At 52.0% G+C, this 15,619-nt stretch overlaps 1 protein-coding gene across 1 annotated transcript; it reads right to left on the bottom strand.

The window, feature by feature from the left end:
- Positions 1–2,481: 2,481 nt before the first annotated feature.
- BESB_065680 (uncharacterized protein) lies at positions 2,482–14,832 on the bottom strand (the record flags this gene model as incomplete). Its single annotated transcript, XM_029364961.1, has 14 exons — positions 2,482–2,536; positions 3,434–3,504; positions 4,335–4,453; positions 4,753–5,008; positions 5,438–5,944; positions 6,343–6,465; positions 7,882–8,210; positions 8,701–8,974; positions 9,366–9,604; positions 10,186–10,467; positions 11,218–11,558; positions 12,675–13,182; positions 13,662–13,914; positions 14,218–14,832. The coding sequence occupies 14 exons, from the start codon at positions 14,830–14,832 to the stop codon at positions 2,482–2,484; spliced, it is 3,972 nt and encodes a 1,323-aa protein (XP_029218544.1).
- Positions 14,833–15,619: the final 787 nt, after the last annotated feature.

The following is a 15,619-nucleotide window of genomic DNA, read 5'->3' as shown; positions in this document are numbered from 1 at the left end:
GTTACGTCGGCGGCTCTCGGGGCTTCGTGCTGCCAGACGCGCGATGGAGTCGTCGCTGATCGTGCGCTTTTGTTCTGTGGCCGGGTCAAAAGGACTTCTGTGTCGAGGCCGTTTTTCAGCTCGTCTTCCGGTGAATGAGCATTCGTCGATTGTTGACGTTGGGTCAAGGAACATGTTCGATGTGAATACTCGAGTGCATGTGCATCTTCGTCGATGGCGCTTGCTTCCGGAAAGTTTTCGTCGGTACGGTGGACGTTTCTCCGTGGTCGGCGTTCGTCTGTTTCGGAAGCGAAGTGGGGTGTGGTGCTTTGTCATCGGGAAAGGAGTTTCAGCGCACGCCTGGTGCTTCGGGCCGAGCCACGTGTGGAGGCTTCGTGGGCTGTAGTAGACTAGAAGAAGCACACGTATGATGCGGCCTGCGCCAAATACAGCAGAGGGAATTAACTAGTCAGGGATGTGAGCATCGTCAGTGTGAGCAGCCTTATGCGGTGTGTAGCCCAGCATTGGCGCTATGCTATAGAAATTGGCGGACAACGAGACTTTGCGCACGGACGAGTACGCAGAAAATTCGACAGGAGTGTCGTCATCCTGCGTTTGAAACAACCTGCGCAAGCGCATAATCGGATATACCGTAATTGGGGATCGTACGCATCTTTTTTACTATCCTTACCTGTGTTGTGCGTCAGGATCCCCACACTCCCTCAGCTGTCTAGTGCCCAAAGACGTTTCGGCGAATGGAGGATTGTGTTTTGTTTTTTCGGGATTTTCCTTCTGATGCACCTCATTGCGGCTCTTTTTTGCTACACTGTGTAGCGGTGTCCGTATGCATTTTGCCTACTTTGTCATGATTTTCCGTGGACAGGGAGAACCACACGATGTATGTTTTCAGGGGCAAAAGAATCGGCCCCCTCTGTTTGATTATTCTCGCCGTTTTCCATAACGGAGGAAATGGTCATGCTACCTGACCAGTAGAGCATGCATGCCTGTAGGACCACGACGGGTAAATGATCCGTTTATGCATGGGTTCTATATATGTGGTGGAAGTATCTGCCTGCGCGGGGAGAACGTTTCAGCGGTGGTGCTCCAACAATAACCTGCTGGTTCACACGAAGCGAATCTGCGCCGGGGTCTTGTGACAGCTATATCGAGGTTTGTAGCATGTTTTTATATGCCTCTCTTCACGGGCTGTGCGGAACGACGTAGGCTGTCGACAGGCGAGCTGTCTTCTGTTTCTGTGCGCGTGGGTCAGCCAAACAGCATGTGAATTGGAGGCTCATTTAGCGGCTGACACAGTATTTTGCGAACAAACGAAACCAGTGGTTCATGGCGCGCATGCGTTCGCAGAATACGCGAATACAACCGATGCTGAGTTAATTCAAGCACGTCGCTGGTTTATTTATTGCTTTCTCAGGCAGCCTTGACCGAATGATGACGCAGTTGTTGTCCCGTCGAGAGTCAGCATAGAACGGCAATGCACACACTCCTCGCAGAACAGTTCTCTGAGCACCACACGCGCAACAGTGTAAAGTGTGAGTTCAGGAGGGAGTGCCAGCTGTCGTCGAATTCGTCCCCAAATAGCATCCGGGCGGGCACGCCGTTCGCTCTCGCAAAAAAGAAGAATCTGGGGCACGTGCGGGATTGCGTTTGACAGTGTAAGCCGCGAAGGCAGCGCTGAACCCGGGTTGTGGTTCCGCAGGGAGTCCACCAGATGTATGAATGTTGGCTATGGTGTAGTGCCGAGGACGAGGTCATCCGTTGTCTTCTCGTAACGGTCGTGGGAATCGACGTCGCAAGCACAAAAGAGATAGGTTGAAGGTATGGTACGGTCTACGGCGAATATGGCTCTTCGTGAGTCGCGTGCGGCATTCTCTATGGCAGTAGTGCAGGAAAGAGAGGTTCTACGCTCTTAGTGGCTAGTATCAAACAATGTTTACTTCTACGTGGTGGGATCCTTGCGGCAAAGCGGCATCGTGTTGGTCGGCTACTGGTCACAATGGTGCTTGTATTACTTGAACCGTGAGCCCCAGTGGCGTACTGTATTTGTACCACATTGTGTGCGCTAGTTTTTGTTTGTTATTATTTCTTCCATCTTCGCGTCGAGCATAGACACCCACGCGCCTCCTTCGGCGAGCTATCTACGTTTCGTTGAGGTTAGGGCGATCCGACGTATTTGGGCAAAGGGTTAGCGAGCCTGCTTAAGGCCAGATTACCTTCTCTGATCATGCGACAGTCTCGAACACGCTGCTAACGATGGAATAAATGGCCTCCGTGAGCGCAGATACTACAGACATTGAGAGTGTCTTGTGTGTGTGCGTGGCTGTTGTCTGTGAATCAGCGTTACGTACTGGTGCGTATTTCCAAGATTGTTTGAGGACCCCCGACGGCATGCAGAGCCGGACGCTTGGCATCTCTGCGACTGTTGCATGCTGGCAAGCACATGCACATGCACGTCACCAGAGCACTGATGGTATGATGATCAGCTCATGCAGTGTACCGGGCGACGTTCACAGTCCCCTTAACGAGGAACAAATTGGGTCTGAGCAAACATCCCGTCCAAACTGATAACACGCGTAGGAGGACCACCCTCACACTCTTCAGGCGACCCTGGAAATCCTCTGTCCTTCTGTAGAAGGCCTGTCTGCCGCTTTAACCTTAAGCTCCCCGCAGCATTGTGCTGCTTCGCAGATGTGGCTTGTGGAGATTGACGGAGCTTTAATACTCACGGAGATGGTGAAATGATGGTAGAGCTTAGCGGAATGGTACAGTACGACGGACGTAGGGCAGACGGGCTACAGCCGGGCGAAGAATGGTAAGGAGGTCATCATCTGTTGCCGGCTAGGCAACCTGGCAGGTCACAAGATCACATATTCGAAACGTATGAATACTGAATTGGCGTGTAAAGCACCATGCTGTGTGAGCGCAACCTCGTGGTGTGCTACAGAGTCACGGGGATGGCCCGTAGCTTCCTCGGCTGTGTCAAGAAAGATGAAATGTCAGCGTCTTTTTTACTGTGGGTTGGGCCGCATGGCCGACGGAGTGAGCCACCCGTTGGCTGCAACCGAGAGTGTAAAGTGGGGGACCTCGATCCGGCATTTCTCGATGGTTCAGACAAGATATGCCGAATGCTGATGCAGCATCGAACCCAACGTCTACCTTTTCAAATTGTGCAAACATTCTGCCGATATTGGGCGGGAGCGGGGCATGTGCGCCCGGCATACTCTGCCTGGCTACTCTGCCTGGCGTCGTGTGTCGCTCACCGCCGCGGGCGCTGGCATCGTCGCCTCGCTGCTACACATGCCACAGGGTTGACTGCTGCGATCATTTCTACTGAAACACCCACCACTCCTTCAGCTTTTCTTGCCTCAGCGATGGGAACCCGCGCCAGGCGCACTACTGTATCTTGATAAAAATGTACTTGAGATGCCAGTCTTACCCCGTCGGGCTCGTTGTGCCACCCGAAATAGTCGCCGCTTTTCGGTACGTGTAGAGCTTGTCGAGCAGCGCCTAGTCAGAATCAAACAGCGCACGTAGCCAACTCGAGGTCTACGTCATGAAGTTGGCACTCCCGTTGAACCCTCACCACATCGTGGCGGGTTCAGATATTCGCAGAAGTACAAGCCGGTGCACAGACTGAGACGCTAAGATCGATTAGAACTTCAGCTTTCGCTCCCTTGCGCACGCACTCTGAAGATCTACCTGCACGCATGAATCGTACTTGTGTAGACGCCACGAGCTGTCCGTCTACTAACGGAAGGTGATTTGTCGAGGCACCGCGCGTATTACCTGTAGGTACTCTTCGCGACGGAAATCTGGTGATAGTTCTAGCAGTGCTGCGTCGGCGATGGAACCGTCCCGAAGTAAACAGTTGGTCGCAAAAGAATTATGTCCAGCGGTATTCGCTGTGGAAGAGGCGTCGACACAAAATCGGAGAACTCCCAGACGGCAAAACGCGTCAACGGCGCATCGCATCGCAGGATACGACGAGCTTTCTGGGAAGGACTGAAGGCAGCATATGAATAAGAGGCAGAGGGCAAACATACCAGCAGCCGTGAATGGTGGCATATATATTGTCACTAAAACCACTAGAAGTTGTTCGGGGAAATACAACCCTGGTACTCGATTGGGATGTGAATGGTACAGCTCCGCAAACAACGTGATAGTATTTCATATCCCAAACTTTCGTTGTCATGCAGTATTTGCGTTTGTGCGGGAAACGAATCATCGAATCAGAATGTATATATATGTATCGCGCCTTGCAGGCATTGTTTGGGAAATGTACGATACGCGGCAGTGTTATCCTTTCTGTACTCCTTATCAAATGTACCCTAACTTACAACGTAGTTTTCCTTGTAGAGGCCGTCGGCCAGCCAGTGAGCCCGCGCCACTAGCTGAGCCTTGGTCATTTGGGTTCTCGCTCGAGACAGCGGCGTTGCAAGCGCAGACGGATCTCGATCTGTCGGCGGAAGCCAGAGGAAACAAAGTCACTACCGTCTCCAGGTGCCCCGTCTCCCACGGAGAGGAAAAAATGTACCAGTAACTCCGCAAGTGGTCACTCGGAATCCTGGCGCTTAAGGCGTCTTGTAGGCCGACACTACGAAAGCAGTTACTGGCGACAGATACAGTAGATACGCTTAATATAAGAGTCGTTAAGGTGCCTTTGGACGGTGTATCGTGGCCGTGAACAGTCACATTATTTTGCCTGCCACACCTTTCAACGAAGGGATAATGACACAGATCATAAAGCATGCTCACCTGCAGCAGGATCCTCAGGCGTATTGTCGGTCGAGTCCGGAGGTGTTTCCGGTTTTTGCAGGGCAAACAGGCCCATGCCGCATGCCCAGTAGCTGTCGACGAACGGCCAAACGAAATAGGTGAAGAGGGTTACTGTTGACTCGGAGGTGGGATGGAAGACATACCGGCGTTCCCCTTTTGCTTCGCTGTGGCTCGGCGTTGCAGACGGCGAAGGCATACACCGAAGAATGCGTCGAGAAACCATGCGGTCGATAATCTGTACACCGCAGATAAGTAGGTAGGAAACCAAATAGAACTCCTACAAAAAGACACCCCCTTGTTCCGCCTTAGAGAGTGACGAACAAAAGGCTTTTGTCGCGCGTTCCTAGACAGACTGTGGACGGTGGCACTCCCGGCACATGCAGGTGGAAGCAAGTAATCACGTGTTACCATCCTATTTGCCCTAGCATGTCTGGCGTATCTGCCAGAAAGCGCCGCTCTTTGCCATGCGTTCGCCTCACATTGCACTTCGAATCGAGGGTGACAGTATTCTGGCTGTATATCTGCATACTGCTCTCCTGAACGTGCTCAGGACGTTCCAGATAGTGAATGATGAATCACTTGCATCAGCGCCACTGTAGCGTGGGAAGGGCATGATCCAAGGAGGTCTATTCGTTCTCCTATATTTTCTCTTGTGCGTTCCTACTTTCGGAATCTCGGTTTCTTTCATCTCGTTTCGCATCGCGAAGTGTCCCTTGAGTAGTTCCATAAGGAATACGGCCTTCTCGGTCAGCGCTCCACCTTCAGCGCCTTGCTCCCACGCCGTGTCGTGCCCAGACGCGAAGAGAGCGGCGCACACAATCGCTTCGAGAATGAACAAGTGACAGCATTCATTCCTGTAATACGCAAGGACCAGGCGAGGCGCGTCAGCGCCTACAGGCCCAACAACCGTCCCTCCGGCAGTTGTCGGTCGCGTCATCGTGGTCAGTGCTCCAGAGGTTGCTGATCCAGAACTCGAGGGAGCCAATGCGCCCGCGGCGAGACTCTGAATGACTGACCAGCCGCCCCCGCTGCTCGTGACGACTCCTCGAAGGTACGTCTGGAGAGCCGCTTGCACAATCAAGCGCACGTCGAACATGAGGCCTCCGACACCAGGGGAAAGAAATCCGCCACGCAGAAGCACTTGGTCGCGCAGCCATTGAACTTGGTCCTCCTGAGATAAAGAGCGCCGTGAGTTCATAGGGCAACAGTGCACCCAATGGCCAAAAGAAAATGTCTTTATACGTTCCTCCACCAGCAATCTATCGCGCCTCCCAGTATTCGGGGCGGGAGGGCTGCCAGACTCAGCGTTCTACGCATCATCTCTTCCGTCTCGGTGCTGACGAACCACAGAGTATGAAATGCGTAGGGGTGGGAGAGAAAGTGCGGCCCTAAACTAAACCTTGGATCTATCTACACTTATTGCGCGCTGTGCGAGCGTCCATACCGACCAGCATCTACATATATACCAATCTATCTTGGTCACCACTGCTTTCACGTGAACCTCGTTCCGCCGGCGACCTAAAGCTGTGGCTGTATGGTGCTACAAGATCTCAGTCTAGAGAGTCGAACCAGGTCTTCTTCCCGAATGCCGTTACGGTGCATGCAAAGAATTGTCGCCACCAAAGAAGTTGGAGATATGATTAGGTTAGATGACAAGACGCCCATCAGGTGGTCTGCAAAATCCTCCGTGAGCTGCAGCACACACATACACGCATAAGCGTCACGCTGTTACGGGCTTCTAAACATACTAAATGCCGCGCTGTTTCAGGCGACTCAACGAGCTAAGTGCTCCGCGGCAACGGAGACCTTCCGCAAGCCCCCAAATCCCTTCAGCTTAGGTAAAACAGCCTGCGGTTGCGCTGATCGAAATTGGTGAGCCGTTCATACAGCTGGAAGCCTGGACACAGGCTTGCACCAAATACAGTGAGACCGGCGAACACGTTCTATCTAGATGTATACAACTGGTGAAAAACCGTGTGTAGTTTTCACGAGCGCGTATGTATACAACGAGTCCTAACACATTCGTTGGCACGTGAACGTTTGTGCACGTGTAAATGCCGCAGCAGTAAACAGTCAGTGAACCCGCACCGCTACCCACCGCCTGGACAGTCTGCCATTCTTTTCCATATATCCCAAGTGAGCGACCCGCAAACAAGGCTAGACGAGTATTTCAAAAGGGGCCTCCCGAATTTGCTTTTCTACGCATGATTATTCTGACCTGTTGGCGAAGCTCATCGGGGACTTTCCGATGCTCTTTAGCTTGCACCGCTATCGCCTCACTGGCTTCCTCGCTGTGTGGCTCAACCCGTTTTGCCTTGAGCCACTCCGTTGATGACTCTTTTTGCTCCTGCTGTTCCTGCTGGCGTTGCGCGTACTCTGCCCGCTGACCAACATTTTCATCAATTCCTCGGTTCCCAGCGACAGTAGATGCGTTCGCCGCTTCGTGATTCCGGCCCATCTCCGGTGGCACGTGCTCGGGCTTGTCGCTCCCGAGGACCCAGTCTCCCTCCAGATGAGGCCCAGCCTCCAGTGTGGGGAAGTAGGCGCGGGTAGGCGACTTGCTCGGAAGGTGACTGCAGAGGAATGCCTGTGTAGAGGTGATAGTAAAGCCGCCCACGTACACAAGGCCTGTCATATGCTTCAGGCGCCTTACGTTTTCATAGCTTGTACGTATTGCAGCATTAGCTCACTTTTTGCACTCGGAAGAACAAGTGATCTGCTTAATTGATGGCCTGCTGATCATGAGTGTGAGATGGTAACGCGCAGTGCATCACATTGCGTCACGTTTTGGGTGGACCACTGGACGTACGCGTTCGAGCAGCAAAGGGCCTGAGCTTGCACAGGACTTAATGGCTGTGCAGCTGAAAGCAATGCTCAGCATCCCCTAGCACGAGGCAGCGTGTAGTGACACGGAAAACGGCGTTCACCGGAGGGACAATTCTGTCGATGATCTCAATATACTTGATATCTATCTGCCGGCGTCCTCTGCCTGGAGTCTAAAAAGGAATTTTGTGATCGCGGGGAAGCTCCACGCTGGAGGCATTGACTCCCAGTGTCTTCACAACCAATAGCATGGGCGAGTTATGAGAGGCAGAAGTAATTACTGACCTTGAACGAAATAGGCGTGGCAATTTTTATATACGCAGAACCCAGAGGCTTCGAACCCACGCCAAAACGTTGCTGCAGGCGGTCGTTCTCCGCGTCTTGCACTTTGCAATCTGGGTTAGTTCCTGATGTAGAGCGAATTGCGTTCAGGACACGACGAAGGCCAGCTTTCGGCTTGTGGCCACCGAGAAGCTCTTGTGGGAAGGACTCCGCCTCCAACACCTTGTCATAGGAAATGGTAATGGGAACGAATGTGATGTTTGGCTGCTCGCAGTTGAAGTACAAGTCCAGTACCATGCGAAGGAGACCGTGTTGTGGACTTCCGAGCAAGCCTGCAAGCAGGGAATGTCACAGAAGACGCGGTCATGAAACGGGGTTTGCAACAGCTGCGCAGGTGGCGGAAACTACCAATGGGGCCCATAGAGCCTATAATCGCTCGCTATGTCCCAATATCATCGATGCAGATGGCGGACTGTAAAGCCACTCGTCCCCTACAGTAGCCGGGGATAACAAGCACAGGGAGATGAGAGCATGCAAGCAAACAAATGCACAGTGGTACCTTTTGATTCACAAGAAGGCAGATGCCAATACGCGGCTGTGCGTATGGAATCTCACTGTGTGCCGCTTATCACCTCTGCATATGCCGGAATAGCCTAGCTAGGTATTTGTCTAGAAATTACGGGATGGCTACAAGTAATCCGGCATACGAGCAAAGCCTTGTTTGCCCTCACGACTCTGGTGTGCAGCCGAATGATGAATGATTCAAAACGATTCCACGCTTGAACACCCGGTCACTTGCTAACATGTTTGTGAGATGCGTACCGGTTTTGCTCCGGTCTCCCTCGATAAAGCACTGGAGAAATCCGTGGCGCTTGGCAATCGCTTGGATGTATTGTTGCAAAACTGTGCAGTATAATCGAAGAGAAGGACTTCCAGTTCTGCTTCTGCAGAAGCTGGTGGAGCTTCGTAGAAAGAAGACCCCAACGTTCCGAAGCAACCGGTTGACAACAGCAATCTGAGCCAAGCTCTCGTCTGTCGCCACGAACGGGAGCGGCACGCCGTTGCCGAGACACATGTAGAACAAAACGAGGAAATCCTGCAAATCAGGATGAAAATATCGTATCCGGAGGCGCTCGGGTTGATGCCTCTCTATGGACGAGTGCACACATGCACAGGCTAATACTCTCTCCAGTGCACGCCAGTATGGGTACGTGGTTGCCAGCAGGATGTCAAGACACAAGTGTTTTATTCCATGCTTCTGAAAACACAGACTCCCGGGGGGGGGGGGGGGAAGGCCAAAAGAACTAGTACTAGCTGTTCTACCATCATCGCGCATCAACAGGGATTTGAACGTTACTTTGCTGCAGTTACAGATGGCCTACCTGATATTCGCACTTGGATACGCAGCCGGTGGGCATGTATGTTGTGTCGCGGTTGGATACGTTATCACAGCGGCGTTCTGTTGTCATCTTCACCTCCTGCCTTACCATGTATGATCGGTGTGTCGGAAGGAGAATGACAGGGCCTCGACTTTCACGCACTGCCTTTTTCAGTCTCTCGACCTCCGTGCGTTCGACAACAACGCGGTCGAAAAGACGTAGAAAAGCAGTGTGGAGAATTCCTCCAAGCAAATAGACGGGCGGATGCTTGATTGTCCCAGCCACGGATTCGTAGAGCTCCTGAGCGTCCTCACGCACCTCTGCTTCGATTTCCGGCAAGGTCGTTCCTGCGCAGCATCAAGTATCGTCGGCCGGTGCAAACGAACGACATGTCACTCGACGATAGCCTTTCATTGACCTCCGCACAAAATACTGCTGATGTCGTTTCTGAGGGCTGGCAACATAGGCTTCTGTTGCCCCGGCGGAAAAGCATGGTTGTAGGCGTTCCTGGCTCGTGATCCGTCTCATCATGACTGTATGCCTCGGGTCAAATACTTCGTATGCAGTCGCACAGATTGTGGATGCCCGTCTATAAAGGCGAAGAAGCGCGCGGTGGCAGCACTCGATATGTGCGGTGTATCGTGGATGCTTCCCATTGATAATGAACTAGAAATGGGCGCATTTCAACCTAGTAGCGTGACACGACATTGAGTCAAGAACTTGTTGCTTCCTCGCGAACTATCTGAGGCTTTCGCATTGAAGTACGAGCCTGAGGACTAGAAGAAGCGTTGTGCCTCGATGGTGTTCTCCTGGAGTATGCCCACAACCGAATCAAGTAGCGAAACCTTCCCGGGCGGTGCCGTATTGTTCCCCTCCATGGAGAGTCAGGACGCCTTTAACTGGGGGGCGCTTCTGCGTTTCGTCTCACCAGCAGGTTTCGCGTTCTTCCGTCTCTTCCTTCGGCCCTGTTTGCTGAGCAGAATTGCGTCTTTTCGGATAACGGAAGCAAGCGCTTTGCTACCCATGACGGCATTTTCGATGGACCATGGAGATGGACAGCGTGGAAGAGGCCCGGCGTTCTTCAAGAACGTCACCGCATCAGGATATGGCATAAGCCGAGCCAGAAAAGGTGGAGGGTTGTAAGGCTCATTTAGGACGTGCTTGTACAAAAGGTTCACGTATACATACGGAGCAGGGGGTGGCTCGCAAGCTGCAGTAGTAATGCGCGCAGAGGTTTTACTCCCTTGTTTACACACGGGTGCTGAACTACAGCATCTTCTCGTGGAAGCAGGCACTCAAGAGAACATTATACGCATGCGCCCAGAGATACAATTACAGTAACGACTGAACCTGCCTGCTCACTCTAGGCACAAAAAACAGAAAGGATTCCTGTCACCTGGCCCCAGTATCCGCACAGGAGGATGAGAGGTGCACCCACTCCAAGGGATTCCGCAGGTGCAGCACTTCAAAAGAAATAAGTCCGGTGAATCCTTGCCCGTGAACACAGGGAAGGCTGTACGTGGTACATATGTGCCTGTAAGCCGCAGCCACGTGTGAAATTGCGCGCCTCTTCGGGTTCTTGTCGAGCGCGGCTGTGTATACGCAAGTTTTCTGTAAACCTACACTGGACTACCAGAGAGCCTGTCTGTCTGGCCATTTCACCAAGTTGAACGTGTGCAGTCGCACGAGCCGAGGGCGGGCATCTACGCCTATGAGCATGGGTGTGCAAACACGGTGAATACGGATGAAGTAGACGTTCGTCAAATTAAGGTATCGATGGCATGATTTGACGACAGGTCAAAAAGAAACTGCTCTACAGTCCTTTTCGAGTACGGCCGGTTCAGAGTCCGTCGAAGCGCAGCGTCTATATGAAGGACGCGATCCTTGTCTGCGACCCTTCGATTCGCATTCGCTGTCCAAATGTGACGTGCCTGAAGCAATGGAAAACGCTCTGCCCTACATCTCATTTGCAACTTGCCTGATTGTTCCTTTAGTAGCCAGCGAGCGATCCCGTAGAAAAAGTAATGTGTCCATGAGCGCCAGTCGAGGTCCTCTGTTCTCAGCAGAAAGAGCCCGCGTTCCTCCGGAGCGAGCAAGTGTTGCAGTTTGCGCATGTTATTCTGCTCGAAGACCCATTCATGGTACGAGAAAGGGTGAAATGCCTCGGCTGCCTTTTCCACCTTTTTAATCCCAGAGTGATACATGTTCGCGTTTCGTTTCAAAGATGAAGACGCCGGAAGCAAGTAGCTTGTGATCGCCGCCGTCACCGCCGCAGGCAACCGTTGCAGAAAGAAGAATTTCCTTCAGATAAAAAACCAGCAGATTCAATTATCCGGGCGTAAAGAGCACATGAGGATGATTCTAAACAGATCATGCGTTGGTGCCTACGTTCCGTGAAACCACGTGTGGTTCTTCACCAACTTAAGTTGCTAATAACGAGCGAGGGGCCCTATGGTGTGATCGGCTCGTGTGGTCCGGCGGTCATGAGGATTCTCGTCGTGCAGTACACGCGATCGCATACGGATTGAATCCCTCTACAGTCGCAGTGTGGTAATGATCAGTTTGATACATTTGCTTTCACGGGCAAGCTTCCAAGTTGATGATGATTATAGTCACACTGTGGCCTTTCCAAGCCCCGAGCTACTCTGCACGCTGCGCTCGTCCTAAAGGATTTCTCCACGTCTTCCTATATGGATGCATGGGAAGATACACACAAACGATATGCATAGTTGCATTTGCGCCCGATTCGATGGCTTGCTCCATGTAGTCTAGAAGCTCCTAGCGCCAGTGCTGGCACCCGGACCATCGCTGACTTTGGTCTGGTGGGAGATTGCACCTTCCATCAAACCTCTGTGCAGCCTGCAATAGTTGTATGCCACCTTTCATTCAGAATATGAGGCTGATTCACGCAATCATGAAGCACTGTCGCGCACCGCCTTGCACTATTGGAAGCATTATCGATGAGTGCATTCCGCCTCACTAGGCAAACGGCAAACGTGTGCATACACCTCTGCTACATATGCACAAACGTTTTTGACCCTCACTCTCAACGCGTTCATACGTAGAGACTCCTGGGCGTAGATATCCTCAACGATTGCAGGTCGCATCGTCAGCACGACTGCAAAGTCTCGCGCCTTAATATCGTGCTCTCTGCTCGAAAGCCTCCGAACACTGATGTAGTGCATTTGCTCTGGAAGCGGCATTGCCCTCATGGATTAGATCCACGTTGCGATGGCGCCATCTACTATATCAGAAAGGACCGTCTCTGAGATAGTTTTTAGATTTGTCACTTCCACCCCGCTTCTTTCATGAGTACTTTTTCTGAGCGATGATAAGTCTGTTATAAATATGTCACGCTGGGAAACATATGGCATTCGCAGATACAGTGGACCGTGCCTCTGTGCCGTGCTCTCTTACCGCCGGAAGTCATCGAAGTCGCCTTCAAAATATGGAGTTTGCAGATCCCTGGTGATCCTATTGAAGAACGGATTCATCATGTTGTACTCGCGCCCATAGTAGAGAATATCACCCCACCGCACAGGGTTCGTATCACTTGTACAGCAGTGAATCACGTATACGCCTGGTGCTCCGTGTGATCGTTTATTAAGGACGCTGTCCGTTGCCCTTTCGGGCCTGTGTGCATCGGCCGATGCAGGGGATGGAAGAGGCGAGGAAGCCGGCGAAATGTTTTTGGGAAGTATTATGGCATGTGGAAGGTACTGAGGAAGTACGCACTTGGCTGCTGCGAGAGACGCCGCCGCTGCGGGATGGGCCACCGTTGCCAATGCTGTCGGGTTTGCGTATGCATGGGCAGCGGCGACAGCTGCGCCGGAAACAATGAGAGCATCCGCCACCACGTCAACAGGTACGTTGTCTCCAATCAAATTTGGATTTGCCGGGAGACACTTGAGAACTCCCAGGGCGCCTGTCGACAAAATAAAAGTCAGATGATTTCTCCAGGTGAAGGTCCTGAAGGCATTTACTGTCGCTCCAGAATAAGTATGTTCTCGGTCACGTTTGTGGAGCAGAAGTAACACGTCTTTTGTTTTCGCTCGAACCTTTTCACGACATGTATGCTGCACACACGCCTCCCTGAGTACTTCGATATTGTGAGAAGCGGAACCAGTAGTCTCTGGCAGCGCCGCATTCTGCCGAAGGGAGCACGGACAGCGACTGCTCAACTTCAAGGTGTTGTCACTTGCGTCTATCACCATATAGCAGCAATGCAAGTCACAGTATGTGGGTCCCAGCTCATCCTGTAGATTATCGCTCATTTAATGCCTTGTGTGTAGGAGTTTACAGAACGAGTCGTTTATAACTTCATTCGTCACATTGCCCCAGAAAAGCGAAAAAGCCTCCTCGAAAAGTGGCTGCAACGACTGTCTGCCTGTGTGGAGTTCTTACATAGAAGAAACATCCCGCCTGTTGCATTGAGGTTGTCGATCCATCCTCGCCGTGGATGTTTGTAGGCCGCGCCGACGATTGACGGTCGTAGCATGCAGAGTGGAAATTTGACTTCGCTTTTTTCCGGATGAATAAGTGCTTTCTCCCAATCCCTGATTAGCAAAGCCTCAGAAAGCCTTTTCGTAAACGTGTACGTGTTGGGAAACCTTCCAAGCAGTTGCTTCTCCAGTTTGGCCACGTCCACCTGAGGGTGCTACAGACAACATACAGCGATAACATACAGCAGCCATTTGTTCTCTGAAAATGCGTGTTACTAATCGACGATACATGTGCGACATTCACTGTGTGGCCGTTGCAGTGAAAACATCGATAGTACAATATGCCTTAATAGATCTAGAGCAGCTGTAACAGCCTCTTCGAAAAGCTTGAGCGAATTCTCCCAGCCCCCTAGCGCTAACTAAATTAGACAGCCTGCATCAATTGAGCGTACAGATCAGCTTGAGGTTGGGGGGCGTGTCACGGCATGTCCTGGTGATCGATAGAGACTCGGGCTCACTCTGGCTTCGTGGTCGCGAAGTTCAATCATCTTATGGACCGCTGTCAGAAGTTCTTCGGTGTCCCACGGGAGGGGAAGAATATCTTCTTTGACGCGCCCTTCATGATCGGAGTTAGCGTAGCAAGCTGATGTATGCACGAAGACTTGGAGGTAGGGACACCCTTTGGCGAAATCCAGAATGCGCATTGTCCCCTCCACGTTACTACGATAGTTATCTTTGAGGGGCGAGTTGAAATGAACGCTGGCGGCGAGGTGGATAACGACTGTCACCTCTTCCTGTAGCTTTCTAATTGTGTGCTTATTCTGGATACCAAAGTCTGGCTTGAGCAGATCTCCTGGAACAGCTACTACACGTTCACTAACCCACTTGTCCCAGCCGCCCTCTTCCTGATACTTGTTACGCATTTCGTCGAACGCAGGGCTACGGAATACGTCCAAAAGCAGACGCTCCTGAGCACTGCGGCCTGCTGATGGCCGCAGAAGAACGTATACCTTCTTTACCGGACATGCCTTCAAAAGCTGCGCCAGCAGGACCTTCCCTACGAAGCCACTGGCTCCCGTCACCAACAACGTTTGGTGAGGGTAGAATGCCTGAAGCATGCTCTCACGCGCCATTGTGACGAACTCTGATGGAGGTCTTAAGGCACTGCAGCTCACTAAAGAAGTGAAAAAGCTTCAGTGTATCGCCGTTTTCGTGGTGCTGTCGTGGACGTGGGCCTTTTTCTCGCCACAGAATGCATGGCAACACAGACGTATGTCAAATATATAGGAAAATGGAACTCTTCTAAGTAGATAGGTTGAATAGATCCTGACGCACAAACACATCAGACGCTTGTGAGAGCCAAAAACTGCACAGGTGTGCCTGTCTTTTTATATCCTGTCGATCTCGTTTCGTCACGGCGGCACCGAGGCACCGCGACGTATTTCGCGGGAAAAATAGCATTACTGAGGACGTACCAGCAGCACACTAAAACTAACCGCATTGAAATGAAAAACGGATGATGCCAGCAGCTTATATCCCTGAATATAGCCCCCCAGATGGACTTCAGATCGCGAAAGTCAAAAGCTCGCTGGCGGGACCGACCTGTCGGCCCGAATCCTCCCGGCCGTTCTCGACTGAGCATGCAATACGCTCCTTTCTAGTGGACCTGGAGTCTCAGGCTCACTTGGCTTGCAGCGGTGAAGGTGGCGGGGGAGCGGTGTGCCCAGCATGTGGTCTGTCGGCATCTGTCAGTGTTGTAGCGCTAATAACCCCGTGTATCAACAAGTCGCCCCCAACATATGAGCGTGTGGATGTCCTAACACATTTTGGAAGCGGTGGACAAGTGTGTCCTGTTTGTCGAAAAGCCTGGCACCCGACCTCTTGTCTCCGAGTTGCCTCTTTAAGAGAGAATGTGTTACT

Source organism: Besnoitia besnoiti, chromosome VI, assembly GCF_002563875.1.
Source record: "Besnoitia besnoiti strain Bb-Ger1 chromosome VI, whole genome shotgun sequence".
In the NCBI taxonomy this organism is placed as follows: Eukaryota; Apicomplexa; class Conoidasida; order Eucoccidiorida; family Sarcocystidae; genus Besnoitia; species Besnoitia besnoiti.
Note: the sequence above shows the minus strand (reverse complement) of the source record. Positions and strands in the feature narration are given on the sequence as shown.